This window comes from Haliotis rufescens, unplaced genomic scaffold, assembly GCF_023055435.1.
Source record: "Haliotis rufescens isolate VD_foot unplaced genomic scaffold, xgHalRufe1.0.p SCAF_8, whole genome shotgun sequence".
NCBI lineage: Eukaryota > Metazoa > Mollusca > Gastropoda > Lepetellida > Haliotidae > Haliotis > Haliotis rufescens.
The window spans coordinates 21,726,684-21,742,720 of record NW_025964372.1 but is presented as its reverse complement, the minus strand read 5'-3'; the positions used below and the strand labels follow the sequence as shown (position 1 = coordinate 21,742,720).

Here is a 16,037-nt window from a genome sequence, read left to right as displayed (position 1 = left end):
TATGGCTGACATGAGGCTGCATCCAACACCTCACCTAAGGCTTTGAGCAAATGTCGGTTCATGTAGCTGTATATGCCTATAACAGAGGGACGACACATTCTACATCTTGTATCCATGGAAACTATATCACTCAGAGAATTAGCATATTATTTACATACCACTGGTTACTTAGGCTGAAAAAGTAAAACATTTGGTTTTCAGAAAAGACTTTTGGAGATGAGGGGGTAGCTGTCTGATTCCTTAATATTTGAACAAGTCACTGAAATTCAAGGATATTAATACCTTAATAATATTAACAGTAATTAAAGTCTTCGAAGTCCTAAGAATTGTTCAAATTGACAAAATTGTCCTTCACAAAGTAAGGTGATATGAGGTTTAACATCGCACTCAAGATATTTCTCTTAGATGATGTGCTCCTTGTACAAGTCCAGACTTATGCCGGTTTAGTCGTGAGATATGCCATGCTGTAGTTCATTTCCTTTATGCCAAACACATGGCAGGGTAACAACAAGTACCATCTTTTAACTTCTTGTGGTACAGCACAGCCCGGGATTGAACCACCAACCTTCCACTCTCAGAGCAGATTTTCTATCCACTACCCCAGAGGCAGTCACGTCACCAAGTAAATACACTGAGTTGCGCATGTATCCCTATACAGGTCATCAGCTTTAGGAATGCATGATACCCACATCCCAATGCAGAAATGTCAGGATTTCAGATTAGTTTGTTTTCGGGGACATTCACTGATTATAATCCAAAATGACCTATAAATATTTTTCAAATTTGATAACGATTCAATAGAATGTGCCCTCAAGCGTAGATGAAATTGCGAAATGTCCTCATGCCATTTGTCTATCAAGTTTTTTGGTCCCGATTTAAAGTCCTGATTAATGTCAAACATGCTTCAATCATATGCATAGTTACAATATGGCAGATACTGCCAATGTGACCATAAATCTTACCTCACTCGCTAAATCATATGCAAAGCCTTTTTGAACAAAACACAATGATATCCATGTGCTGGTGGGTCTAAAGTTGGTTGGTTGGTTTGTTGTTTAACACCACACTCAGCAATATTCCAGCTATATGACAGCAGTCTGTAAATAATCAAGTCTGGACCAGACAATCCAGTGATTGATATCATGATCATCGATCCATGCAATTGGGATCGATGACATGTATCAACCAAGTCAGCGAACCTGATCACCCGATCCCGTTAGTCGCCTTTTACGACAAGCATAGTCACCTTTTTTGGCAAGCATGGGTTGCTGAAGACCTAAGTGAGGCAAGTAACAGATATCTGCCACATTGGTGAAACCCATCAGGATGGGTAAGATGTTGACAAATGAGGATCTAGGATTTGAATCCATGGCGAATGGGTCCAGGCATGGCTGTGGGAAACGAACAAGTCTGGCAATTTACTGTTTCTCACTGTTTTGTTTGTTAGTTTGTTGTTTGACGCCGCACCCTGCAAAATTTCCAGCTTTATAGTGGCAGTATGTAAATAAGCAAGTCTGGACCAGACAATCCAGTGATTGGGATGCGATGACATGCATCAACCAAGTCAGCGAGCCTGACTACCCGATCCCATTTGTCGCCTCCTACGACGAGCACAGTCGGCTTTTATGGTAAGCATGAGTTGCTGAAGACCTATTCTGACCCAGATCTTCAGAGGGGGGGTTTTCTCACTGAGTGAGTGAATGAGTATGGTTTTATGGCACTTTGAGCAATATTCCAACAAAACCACACCAGAAATGGGCTTCACACATTGTACCCATGTGGGGAATCTAACCCAGCCTTCGACGTGACAAGCCAACGCTTTGGTTACTAGGCTACCCAATGCCCCTTACGGTATCTCAAGTCAAATCTAGTGCTTAGCAAATATGCTGCCATCAATCAGTGGTTACAGCACAAGGCTATCTGACTAAAACCAACTTTTCTTCTTCCAAATCCTTACATCAAAAGGTGTCCAGTGACTAGTTAATGACACATAAATACACCTCTTGTGAAGGAGTAACTCTTCAACCTAAAGGAATCTTTGAAACTATATGAGTCAGGAGTTTTTGGTACAGACTGTAGAGACGAAGCCGAATTGTCTTAGAAAGCTGACATCTGATTGGCTGAAGAAGCAACATATCCTTCATTCAGATTGGGTGGAGAAAGTTTGCGCAGGGTTCACCCGACACAACCTAGGAAGATGTCTCAGATCTTCATGCTGAGAGATATCGTATCAGAGTCAAAGATTCGATTTGTACGTGATTGGTGATTTATGACACTAATCCATTTTACCAATGATTGGCTGGTTTCAGTTTCAACCTGGAAACCAAACCGGTAAAATCTGTCATCGATTATTTTTTAATTATACAGTTTACATTCTCATTTAATGAATTTGTGAGAGATAAGAAGATTCATTATTACATGTATAAAATGAGGAAACTGTGACTACCCACAAGGTTTCATGGCCTGCTGCTTTTGTAATGTTTCATCGTAGATAATGGTTAATATTCATAAAGTCTTTTGCTCTATTATTGTTTGTTATTTACATGACAGATTAAGGGAAATGCTGTCTAGTTATGATGTCCTATTCTCGTTCAGAATCAATCACCATAAGGTCATCTTTCCTGCTTTTTCAAACCACAAACTGATTGTGACATTGTAACCAATTCCCAACAGAACCTAGTGAGGGAGTGAGTATAGTTTTACACCTCTTTTAGCAATATTCCAGCAATATCACTGGCGTGGAACACCAAAAATGGGCTTCATGCATTGTACCCATGTGGGGAATCGAACCCAGGACTTCGTTGTGACGAGCGTACGCTTTAACCACTAGGCTACCCCACCACCCCAGCAGAACCTACAAATGATAAAGCACGATGTAAGTACATAAGCACTATCTAAGCTAAGCTTGCTAAACATGTTACCCCTTTCTCCACATTTCTTGCAATGACACCATCACCGTGACACCACAACCAACCCTGCAAGCGGATTGCCTGACAATTTAAGATCTTACCTGGGAGAAGAGCAAAATTTAATTGCACAAGTCAGGATAGGCTCAGATTTAGCCTTTGCTCTAAACAGTGCAAGAAATACATATTGGAACAAAAATATTCTCCATGTATGTATGATAATATCTAAACGACAAAATTATCATTTTTGGGAGATAATATTTTCAGCAATACTTTACTTTACTGCATTACACATGAAAACAATCAAACAGGTGGTTTTAGGGTGATTTCTTCAACTAACATTAGTTTAGATAATTTCATCATTCTTCAAATATTATTTTTAATGTCCAAAGAAATTTGCTGAAATTTAATATTTGTATTGGGATTCAGGGTTCTATCATACATGTAGAAATCTATTTTTTGTTGAATAAATACAATAGCATCTAGCTGAGAGTAATACATGGATATATTTTGATAATGAAGTAGTTGTGTTATATGAACATTATGAAAGCAGTAGCTCACCTGGCTGATTTCTTCTTGATCTTGGCTGACCCTTCCATGGGAGGCTCTATTGCACAAGACAGTTCATGGCTGGAAGGGAAACAGGGGCACTTGATGCTGTTGTTTGTATTTGTTTATCACCGCACTCAGCAGTATTGCAGCTAAATGACGGAACTCTGTAAATAATTGAGCCCGGACCTGATAATCCAATGATCAATATTGTGAGCAACGACCGACTCACTGGGCCTTCCACCCAATCCATTTGGTTGCCGGACCAGCATAGGTTGGTAACCAAGATACCCTTCAGGGTCAGACTCAGGTGTGCTTAAACACTATTCTTTCAATTTCATCGTAGACTTAAACTGAATCAACCAAATCCACGAAAGCTAATCTTTCATTATCACTGTAAGCTGAATCAAACTAAATCCACGAAAGCTAATCTTTCATTATCACTGTAAGCTGAATCAAACCAAATTCACGAAAGTTTATCTTTCATTATCACTGTAAGCTGAATCAAACCAAATCCACGAAAGCTAACCTTTCATTATCACTGTAAGCTGAATCAAACCAAATCCACGAAAGCTAATCTTTCATTATCACTGTAAGCTGAATCAAACCAAATCCACGAAAGCTAATCTTTCATTATCACTGTAAGCTGAATCAAACCAAATTCACGAAAGCTAATCTTTCATTATCACTGTAAGCTGAATCAAACCAAATCCACGAAAGCTAATCTTTCATTATCACTGTAAGCTGAATCAAACCAAATCCACGAAAGCTAATCTTTCATTATCACTGTAAGCTGAATCAAACCAAATCCACAAAAGCTAACCTAACATTATCACTGTAAGCTGAATCAAACCAAATCCACGAAAGCTAATCTTTCATTATCACTGTAAGCTGAATCAAACCAAATCCACGAAAGCTAATCTTTCATTATCACTGTAAGCCGAATCAAACCAAATCCACGAAAGCTAATCTTTCATTATCACTGTAAGCTGAATCAAACCAAATCCACGAAAGCTAATCTTTCATTATCACTGTAAGCTGAATCAAACCAAATCCACGAAAGCTAATCTTTCATTATCACTGTAAGCTGAATCAAACCAAATCCACGAAAGCTAATCTTTCATTATCACTGTAAGCTGAATCACACCAAATCTAAGAAAAGCTAACCTTTCACATATCACTGTAAGCTTAATCATACAGAATCTAAGAAAAGGTAATATTTCATTATTACTGTAAGCTTAATCAAACCAAATATAAGAAAAGCTAACTTTTCATATATCACTGTAAGCTTAATCACACCAAATATAAGAAAAGCTAACCTTTCATTATCACTGTAAGCTGAATTCCATCACAATCTAAGGAAAGCTAACCTTTCATTATCACTGTAAGCTGAATCACACACAATCTAAGGAAAGCTAACCTTTCATTATCACTGTAAGCTGAATCACACACAATCTAAGGAAAGCTAACCTTTCATTATCGTTGTACACTCTAACTGAATCGAACCAAATCCAGAAATGAGTATCTTCTTTGAAGTTATAAATCTGAGCAGCTGACTGGAGCAGTTTGAGCTGAGCGAGCACTTCGAACTCCTTCCGATGTTTCTCGAAGTTGATGAGGCCTTCCTCTGTCATGTCAGGGTTGGCTGTGTCGATCATGGTCAGATCTGTCAGAAACGTTCCCAGGTACGGCACCGTTCCCTGGACAATACCCTGCAACAACATCACATGTGCATCTAGGAATCAAGTCATTTCAATTTTAGGGCTTTCTGAAGTTCCTATAGGATACAAACATGGGATACAGGAGACATATTCTGCCCTGGAAATTCCTTTGAGAAGAACGATTGGGTGTATGGGACCTGTCCTTTCAAGGAAGACATGCAAGGGGTACTGGGGACATATCCTTTCAAGGAAGACAAGAATGGGGTAATGGGGACCTGACCTTTCAAGGAAGACAAGCATGGGGTACTGGGGACCTATCCTTTCAAGGAAGACAAGCATGGGGTACTGGGGACCTGTCCTTTCAAGGAAGACAAGCATGGGGTACTGGGGACCTGTCCATTCAAGGAAGACAAGCATGGGGTACTGGGGACCTATCCTTTCAAGGAAGACAAGCATGGGGTACTGGGGACCTGTCCTTTCAAGGAAGACAAGCATGGGGTACTGGGGACCTGTCCTTTCAAGGAAGACAAGCATGGGGTACTGGGGACCTGTCCTTTCAAGGAAGACAAGCATGGGGTACTGGGGACCTGTCCTTTCAAGGAAGACAAGCATGGGGTACTGGGGACCTATCCTTTCAAGGAAGACAAGCATGGGGTACTGGGGACCTATCCTTTCAAGGAAGACAAGAATGGGGTACTTGGGACCTATCCTTTCAAGGAAGACAAGCATGGGGTACTGGGGACCTGTCCTTTCAAGGAAGACAAGCATGGGGTAATGGGGATCTATCCTTTCAAGGAAGACAAGCATGGGGTACTGGGGACCTGTCCTTTCAAGGAAGAAAAGCATGGGGTACTGGGGACCTGTTCTTTCAAGGAAGACAAGCATGGGGTACTGGGGACCTGTCCTTTCAAGGAAGACAAGCATGGGATACTGGGGACCTATCCTTTCAAGGAAGACAAGCATAGGGTACTGGGGACCTGTCCTTTCAAGGAAGACAAGCATGGGGTACTGGGGACCTACCCTTTCAAGGATGAGCAAGCCTAATGGAACTAGACACCTTCTGTGGATTTTTGGGGATCATCTACAAACAGTTATTTATCACATGCTCATTCCATCCCAACAGAGATGAAAACCAGGAAACCAAGACTTACATTATCTATCCATGACTGGCGCTTCTGCATGTTACGTCGCTTTAATGTCTTATTTTGGCTGTCCAGATCGGGAAACTTTGCTGTCGCTTCCTGTAACAGAGCATAGTCAGACACTGCACATGTAGTTCTTGTTTTGTTTGTTTAACGCTGCACTCGGCAATATACCAGCTATATGAAGACGGCCTGTAAATAATCAAGTCTGGACCAGACAATCAGGTGAAATAAATTTGTGAGTAACGATCCCCGCTGTCAGGGTACGATGTCACGCAATCAACCAAGTCACCGAGTCTGATCACCTGATCCATTTGGCCGCCGCGTACTACCAGCGTAAATTGCTAGGGACCGGAAAAAATTCGGAATCCCCACTGGGACGTTATTCTTGTAGCTTAACATACCTTGTAAATAAAATTCATGTAATCTCAGGATAATTTCTGCATTTCTTTCAAAATTTGTGTTTTGTGTAAACGTCTATTTTTTTTATACAAATTGTTATAAATGTCAAAATCAAAATTTGAACACTTAACGAACTTATCAAGCTGTCAACATCAACAAGAAGCACTGATGAAGCAGCAGAATCAGTGAAATAAACCTAATGCTTGTAAGATAGAGTCTTAAATTCTGTAATAAACATCAATGCATATGGTAAAATATTGCTGAGCAATTGTAATTCTAATCACACAATACATGGTGTGTACTGTTAGTCAGTCTTTGATGACACACAAGTCCTCACACAATTGTCAGCAGCACTCGTACCTTCATTAGCAGTTCCCGAGAATTGAGCTGGTTATTTTCACCTGAGAATATTTCTGACAATTCCTCAAATAGCACCATAGTATCCCTGCAACAATGAAATGTACGTTATTCACGGGATGAAAATCGGCCATAAAATACCGTGGGGACCACTTCGGCTACTTCAACTTTTGCAATACCCATGCATTGTAAACGTCATACTTGATTTTCAAAAGGTGGCACTGCAGTGTATCAGAAAAGCCAACTCGACAGTGAAATGCAACAGCATCCCTAGACTGCATTGACAAAAAGCTAGAAGAAACACACACAATTGGTTGGTTGGTTGCTTTGTTGTTTAACACCGCACTCAGCAATATTCCTGCTATATGACGGCAGTCTGTAAATAATCGAGTCTGGATCAGACAATCCAGTGATCAATATCATGAGCATCAATCCACGCAATTGGGATCGATGACATGCATCAACCAAGTCAACCACCCGATCCCGTTAGTCCCCTTTTACGACAAGCATAGTCGCCTTTTACGGCAAGCATGGGTTGCTGAAGATCTATTCTACCCCGGATCTTCACGGGTCTAACATCATGCAAGATAGGTAATACTTTCGGTCAGCTTCTTCCTCCTGAATGATAATGTCTCTGTGGACTTTGTTTAATGCCACACTACAGCAATGCTGTAGCTATATGATGGCTGCCTGTAAATAATCAAGTCTGAACCAGACAATCTAGTGATTGATATTGTGAGCAACGATCCATGCTGTCATAGAAATCAAACAACCAAGTCATGGAGTCCAGCCATCCAACCAACATGGGCTGTTGGAGATCAGTTCTAACCTGAAATCCCTACATGGTTCGGTAGACTTACTTTGGTAGAGACGACCATGTCCTGCGTAGCCGGTAGACTGGGTGAGACTGTAGGCCCGAGATTATCGCCTTCAGAGACGAAAAGTTCTTTAGCTCTCTGAGTTCCTGTTCAAGGACAAAACAACATTTGATCTGTACAAAAGTTTATGAAATCTAAAGATATTTCTACTTTAAGAGAGAAAACCAAAATCCAGTTAAGGTAGGTAGGCCAGAGCTTCAGATTTGTCTGGGGAGCCCTATCATTGGCCCCTGACATAAACTAAACATGTATTCCCAAATAGTCTCATATTTCACTGATACCTTACTCATCATTTTCACAGGTATTATTTCTTTGCTTGTGTTGTTTAAGGCCAAGTCAGCAATATCACAGCAGCCTGAATATAACCGTGTCTGTACCAAACAAACCGGGGTGGTCAGGTAGCCTAGTGGTTAAAGCGTTCACTCGTCACGCCGAAGACCCGTGTTCAATTCCCGACATGGGTACATTGTGTGAAGCCCATTTCTGGGGTCCCCCGCCATGATATTGCTGGAATATTGCTAAAAGTGGCGTAAAACCATACTCACTCGCTCACTCACTCACTCACTCACCAAACAAACCAGTGATTGATACTGTGACAAATGTACCATGGGCTACGATGACATAATATCAAGTCACTGAACCTGACCACCCAATTCGAATTAGACACTCCTTGCAAAAAGCTATGATTCTCCAGGCCAGGACAGTGGGTTAAGTAAGGTTTATTTCTAGTCTGTTAATTGTCCATAAGTTGAGGTAAAAAACTACAAAAAAGAATGTTTGGTGCAGACAGTAAACCGCATACCAGTGTTTGACAATAAGTTGGGTCCTGTGGTCCTTGAGGTACCTGGTGATTGTTTGTTTGTTTGTTTGTTTGTTATTTAATATCACACTCAGCAATATTCCAGCTATATGACAGCGGTCTGTAAATAATCGAGTCTGGACCAGAAAATTTGGTGAATTAAAATTGGGAGCAACAATCAACGCTGTCAGGGTATGATGTCACGCAATCAACCAGGTCGCTGAGTCTGATCACCCAATCCATTTGTGCTTCTTACTACCAGCATAAGTTGCTTGGGACCGAATCCCGTTAGTTGCCTCTTACGACAAACATGGATTGCCGACACCCAATTCTAACACGGATCTTCACGGGTTGGTTATAGTAATTTAATCAAAGGGCCTGTGACATTTTTAACACTAGGATAACAGCATTTCTTTAAACAAAAAGAACATAACCATGACAACATACTTGAGCAATGTGTATCCATTTCTGTACAATTTTGGCTCTTTGCGATGTCTTATGATCCCGAGTTTTGAGAATAGTAGCTATCACACGAAGAGATACACGGTTGAACTGTTCTATAGTAGCGAGAACACTGGCTGCTTCCTTTCCCCCCTTCTTCCCCCGTCGCGCCCACACCGCACCCAGACAGTGGTGCGGAACCACCTTCCGAAACAGCTCCTGGAAAAAGAATTGGGCATTGGTTAAAATCTTAAATTTATGACTCAATGACTTTATGACTAAAATCTAAAAACAAATCTCAGAACTAAGCATGTCAATGGTAATTTTTGCCATTACCACTATACCACAGCAGTCTGACAAACAAGTGGTTGATATAATGAGCAACAATCCACAATATCAGCGTATAAATGGACACATTATGACTGCCCGATCCTCTTTCAGTTTGAGCTTACGAAAAGCGAAGATATCTGGGACCTATTTCCCAAGAAATATCCATTGGGTATACTTGAAATTTACAATCAGATAAACTAAGTATGTTAAGCTATAAACTGTTTCATGTTCACATTTATGCTTTTGATAGACAGATGGAATGTCCTCTTTAAGTGCAGTCCGACTCTTATACAAAATAATGATATCAACCTGGGCCAGACAAACCAATGATTGATAACAAGAGCAACAATCTTGACAATCCATGCTCTTGAGTATGATGGATGAATCACTAGCAAGTAGGTCACACTTTGTACCCATCCTAATTTCATATGCAACCGATTACATAAATTTAACTAGAATTCCAAACAAAGTGCCCTGGGCAGGCACATCAGTGTTTTAAATATTTTTAAAACCCAGAAAGACCCATAAGTGTTGCCTGCCCATCTTCAAAGTTACCTGCCCACATTCAGATATTATAGATATTAAGAAATCCCAAAATAAGAGACAAATTGCATCATGATTCAGTTGAAATAATGCAAACAATTACCAGAGAATCTACAAGGAGTTATAATAAAACTGAATTTGTAGGTAGTCTTAAAATTATCTGCCAGACATCCGGGCAGGCGGAGGAATATTTCATGCAGCCCGACAGAAAAGTTACCTGCCATGAGGAGGTTAGTTTGGACACTGAGGCAAATTTGGAAACTTTGTTACTTTGTTCAAAATTGGGATTTTCCTAAAGTAATTATTTGAATTTGAACATTGCTTTCAACTTGTACAATGCAATAGTACTAAACTGAGCATTTAAGCCTCTGCCTCTGTTCTGGTGCTGCTATCAGTGAAATCCAAGTCACCTCTACCAAGCCACAACTTCAGTTACAACTATGACAGCACGAATTGGGAAATGTTTCATTCCAATTTGGGAACTTTTACTGACATTTGCTGCACACTTAGAGCTGAATATCGGCCTCTGTGCAGGTCAAGATAAATCCCTGCATTATGACAAGAATTGAATTTTTCAGTTATATCACAACAGCCTTGTAAACAAGTGGTTGACAGCATGAGCATCAATCCAAACCACCAGGGTATGATCACAAACAATTAGCCAAGTCACACAATATAACCACCCAATCCTTATAAGCCAACTCTTCACAATATGCAAGGGATAATCCAGGTCTTTTGTGCACGAGAACAGAAATATTAGAATAAAAAGAGCAGGATACTTACTGCGTCTCGATGTGTCAGCTGTTGAGCAAAGGTATGACTAGAGATGTCGTTGAATGTTAATGGCTTGTGATACTCATTGTCTATCATATGATCAACCTCTTCACAGATGGAAAATCGGAATTCTATTTCATTAGCTGCAGAAAAAAAGGGATAGAATATCATTAGGCTAAAAAAAGCATCTGCATGTTTATTCATAAATTGCCAGATGAATGTGTACATGCTAAATACAAAGCAAAGTCTCCATCGACATATTCAACTACAATTCCAGAAAACTAACTCATTTCAAATCATTTAATTACCTTCGTTGAAATTATGAAATTCAGAATTTAGCAACTTGATTCCTTCGAGCGAAAAAGCAAAAGTACACATGACCAGCTTTTTGTGCATAATCTGTCCACTGGTATCACCCATGCATTGTGACTAGGGTTGGGACGAGTCCAAATGTACAACCTGGGTACCCACCACCTTATTACCTGACCCTACCCGGGTACCTGCTGTAGATATTTAGAGATAGGTACAAACTGTCCGATTTGGAAAAGTTTGACCGTAGCCCTGGCAAAATGTATAAAGATACACGTATAAAACGATCTGGTCATGCATACACTGAAGTTTACTGTATAAAGTTTTATCTTTATTCAAACATATACAAGTCAGCAGGAATGGGTGAATTGTCAGAAAGAAATGGGAAAATTAGTGATTTAAAGTGTAACCATAGAGTTTTAGATAATTTTTGTCATTAAACAATATATCATGTGACTAACAACAGGTCCGGTTAGTCCTGTGGGTACCCGGGTCCTACTCAGGACCCACCCGACCCGAGTACCCAAGTTACCCGTCCCAGCCCTAAATGTGACCGTAGCAACATCCAACAAAATGGCAGAAGAAGTGCTAAAACATGTGCAGGGGAAGCCTGATGTATTGGTCCATTATTATTCAGATTCATAACAAATTACAGATGTATTGTGGTACGTATCACAATAAATGAATCATTATTGCAATATATTACTATATAAAAGACATGTCAATACTAAGCTTGAGATTATATAAATATCTGATGTTCAACTTCTCAACTTAAGTGGATTAGTGGTCAAATCAAGTGGGTGGGACCTAGTCTTAATTTATTCTGACACTTTCCCATGTTTTCATTGTATGATGCTAGGTAAACCTCTCCTCGGTAATGCTTAGGATAATAAACCCTTAAATAGAGTGGGGAAGCACAAGAGATGAAATATTTTCACTTGCCACTCTACCCTCATGTCTTACAACCCCAAGCATAAATGAGGAAGAGTGTTTTATGTTACCCCTCACTCCCTGCAAGTGGTTGATAGTGTCAAAGGAAACATGGCTTGTATCTAGCATGTCTAGTTATCCAACACATCTTCCCACAACCAAAATGACACTGACCATCAGCACCTGAATGATCCTTTGTGAGGCGCTCGATCCGATGTCGTGCCCGACCTGCGAGGTCACTGTCAGGCAGGAAGTGGAGAGAAAACTTCTCTAACGTATGGAGACAGGGATAGTTTGGAGGCTCCCGGAAATCTTCCGGATAGGTGTCCAGCCACACGGATATCACAGATTTAATAGTTCTGTGAACAAAAAACAAGACTAGAAATATGATTACACAGATTCAACAGTCTGTGCCCAAAACGAGTCAACAAGCCTTGGGATCTTTAACACATGGACTTCCTCAGCTGAGCATACAACACCAAACATAAATTTAACCCAACTCAAGATTGTGACAAGTGGCCGAAATAACAGACTGTTTCAATGTGTGTTTTTGAAATCAACTTTAATATTCATTAGAAACATGCTGTTGTAGTTAAGAATTTATATCCCAACTAATGCCATCATCAAAACTAACAATGGATTCTTGCAGTGAATTTAAAAAAAAATACATGATGGATATTATAAGTAGATGATTGTTTGTTGTTTAATGCCGCACTCAGCAATATTCCAGCTATATGACGTCAGTCTGTAAATAAATGAGTCTGGACCAGACAATCCAGTGATTGCCTCATGAGCATTGGTCTATGCAATTGGAGTATGTGCATCAATCAAGACAGCAAACCTGACCACCCGATCCAGTTAGTCGTCTCTTTATCACATGCACAGGTTGGTGCATACCAGTTCTAACCCTGATCTCCACGGGTGTAACATGGTAACTGTATTGTGATATAGCTTGAAAATTGCTGACTGGCACTAAACAACATTCACTCAATCCCCCACAAAATAGGGGGTGAATGAGATAATATTGTTTAATGCCAGTCAGCAATATTCCAGCTTTACCCATGCAGTCTGTATATAATAAACAGAAGAAGCTCACATCATAGAATTAATAGTTATTCATTAATGGTTATCCCTGGTAATCAAGTCTCTATACCATCTAACAGACTTTGACGAGACACCCATCTAAGGGTGACTATATATGGCTACCACACTGCACAAGCTGCAGCAGCCTACTCACTTGAGCTGTAGTTCATTCAGTTCTGTCCTGTCATCCTCACAACACAACTTCAACATCTGGTACCTGGGGAACAAAAGGACTCAGAAATGTACAGACTGGGATTATATGTTCTTTATGTTTAACGCCACACTCAGCAATATTCCAGCTACACAATGGCTGTGTGTACATTACTGTACACGATGGCTGTGCATGAACCAAGTCTGCAAGCCTGACCACCCAATCCCATTAGTCACCTCTTACAACAAGCATTGGTTGCTGAAGACCAATTCTAACTGGATCTTCATGGGGGTGTTCTTCATGATAAATTATAGATATTGATGGTTACTCTTCTTAATTTAATCATTGAATAAAATCATGGATACATTTTAAACTTAATACAATGAACACTCTTCTACATCAACATGATCATAGCTTGGTGTCTTGAAATTAGTGAGTGAGTGTTGTTGAACTCCACTGTCAGCAATCTTGCATCCATTTCAAGACAGTCTTTAATAATCAACTGAAGGCCAACCAGTGAGTGAAAGCATGACCATCATCAGATTCACAGGTGAGGTAAAATGGGATTTGACGTTGCTTTCAAGATTATTGCACTAATGCCCATGCATGCATATGTACATGTGTAAATGCTTGTACTTCCCCAGACTAATGCCCGTTACATAGTGCTAGCCTACTGAGACACCATGCAGCAGTTTAACATGGATGTCCCTCTCAGACACAGTATATCCAAGCACACCAGTCCTTGTCTATCCCATTAATGCCAACTGCCAGCAGGCTAACACAAGTAGCATCTTATAACCATTTTGGGTATGATGTAGCCGGAGATGTAGCCACTCTCCAGGCTGACGCTCCATCCACTACGTCATGGAGATGGTCACATGGTTACAGAGAATGATGACACACAACCAGCCTAATCACGGCATCCGACCACCTGATCTAAGTTTGCCGTCTTTTATAAACAAGAGAGTGGTGGGGGCCTATTTTAATCTGGCTCTCTGCAGGTCTTGTCAATCATCTTTCTCCTGCATCAGTACCCACCTGTCTATAAGCAGCTTGAGCACCTGTTGTGGTGTTGCGAAGGTGCGGTAGGTGGCGAGGAAGATGTTGACGTAGGTGGAGTCCAGCTCCCCTCTGACGGTTGACAAACTCTCCACCAGCTTCTCGAGAGTACCTGCCTTGATCACCCGGATCTTCTGGGTCTCCCACATCAAGTGGGAAAACTCTCGCTCATGCTCATCTTCAAGCTGAAACAACATCCAAATTCCATGGATTCGAGTCTGTTCAACAGAGGATTTTCTCTTACTCAGCAGCAGTACTTTGGAACAAACTGCCACCAGATCTCAAGATGTCACCTTCTGTTGGCTTTAGCATCTGGACTAGACACACCTCTTCAAAAATGTCTACAATCAGTAAAATTTCACTACTATACAGAACTATATATTTGTATATTTCTTGAGTTTTACCTTTATCTTTCCTTACCATGTTACACTATGAGCAAGCACTTGGTAGATGAAATTTGATCTTTAATACATGGGATTTTTTTTAAAGACATGCTTTGCTTGATTAAAAAGACACATTTTTATATCTTTTCAAGCTCTTGGTCAGTAGTTTTCTTTAAAATATTATCTCAAGGGGATAATATTATCTCAAAATATGCAAAACAAGAAATTACATTTCTCTGGCTTAACAGGTGACCTTTGAATCTAAACCCATCTGTTTCAGTTGGGTAATATCAGAAAAATACAAGTACATGTACCCTCTGTTGAATTTTCAACTAACATTAACTAAACATAAAAGGGCACCTCAAAACTTTATCTGCATGTTGTTGTTTTTTAATTTATGAGTAAACACCATTTGCCCCTGAAGATAATAGAAAATGGGAGTGCCGTTGATGCTTGACATGCTACGCTTCCTATCAGAGATATATAACCATATGTCATGCGGTTCAAGGAGCTTTGTGATAACACAACAGGATACTGTAAGATTAATGCATGTAAGGCTAGGTCGCCAGTTGAAAATTGAGAACATTATTTGTAATTTCCTGGTTTATGGACTTGAGTAGGTTGTTGAGATAAAAAGAAATGTAACCATTTTTTTGTGATCTCGTAAATGTATCGTCACGTAAAAAAATAAAATTGAAATGAAAAGCATTTATCATGTCATTAAGGGTCTTTCCTTATCATATTTTTTTATTTTGTTTGTGTTTTCATTGTTGAAAACAGCAAATGTACATGAATCGATATTGTCTGAGGGAAGAAAAAACAGTTTCCACATTTGTGAACCATTGCATCACCTGACTTGTGAAGCAAGTAGACCTCAAACAGGGTACAGCACCTACATCATCCCATGGCCAATAAAGTCATATTTATCTTCTATTTCTAACTTCTGTTTCTACCATAAGGATGAGGGAAATGTGGGACAGTATCCGATATATCTAGTAATACATGTTTCAATCACTTACAACAGATCTTATTTTAATTTATCCTTCAATCAACTTCACAGTTGTAATTAATATTTTCATTTGCAGAAACAACATTCAATGATAGAAGTAAGCATGACCTCATGTGTGTGTGTTTGCTACAGAAACATGATGAAGGATGGTGAAATATAAGTCTAGTCTCAAAGGCAACTAAACTGAAGAGTTAGAAGTTAGAAGGGTTAGACAACCTAATCACCAATTTCATTAAAATCAGACCTTAGTGCTCATTACTGCTATGTGAAGATCTGAGGACCATACGAATGTGTTTAACATGTGTTTCATGCACAGTATGATTCACAAAAT

At 39.9% G+C, this 16,037-nt stretch overlaps 1 protein-coding gene across 8 annotated transcripts in view; it reads right to left on the bottom strand.

Moving 5' to 3' along the window:
- The window catches only part of LOC124115745 (ral guanine nucleotide dissociation stimulator-like), a 49,238-nt gene that overhangs the window by 21,852 nt on the left and 11,349 nt on the right, over window positions 1-16,037 (bottom strand). For 3 of the 8 annotated variants that reach the window (XM_046476852.2, XM_046476850.2, XM_046476854.2), the window contains exons 3-13: window positions 14,294-14,499; window positions 13,259-13,321; window positions 12,196-12,380; window positions 10,792-10,925; window positions 9,142-9,354; window positions 7,878-7,981; window positions 7,021-7,105; window positions 6,268-6,357; window positions 4,926-5,167; window positions 3,468-3,536; window positions 3,011-3,070 (exon numbers count right to left, since the gene is read on the bottom strand). In XM_046476852.2, coding sequence (XP_046332808.2) covers window positions 3,011-3,070; window positions 3,468-3,536; window positions 4,926-5,167; window positions 6,268-6,357; window positions 7,021-7,105; window positions 7,878-7,981; window positions 9,142-9,354; window positions 10,792-10,925; window positions 12,196-12,380; window positions 13,259-13,321; window positions 14,294-14,499 — 1,451 coding nt within the window. Of the gene's footprint in view, window positions 1-34; window positions 77-3,010; window positions 3,071-3,467; window positions 3,537-4,925; window positions 5,168-6,267; window positions 6,358-7,020; window positions 7,106-7,877; window positions 7,982-9,141; window positions 9,355-10,791; window positions 10,926-12,195; window positions 12,381-13,258; window positions 13,322-14,293; window positions 14,500-16,037 lie in introns of all 8 variants that reach the window. The other 5 variants (XM_046476855.2, XM_046476857.2, XM_046476853.2 and 2 more) reach the window with 4 other exon arrangements.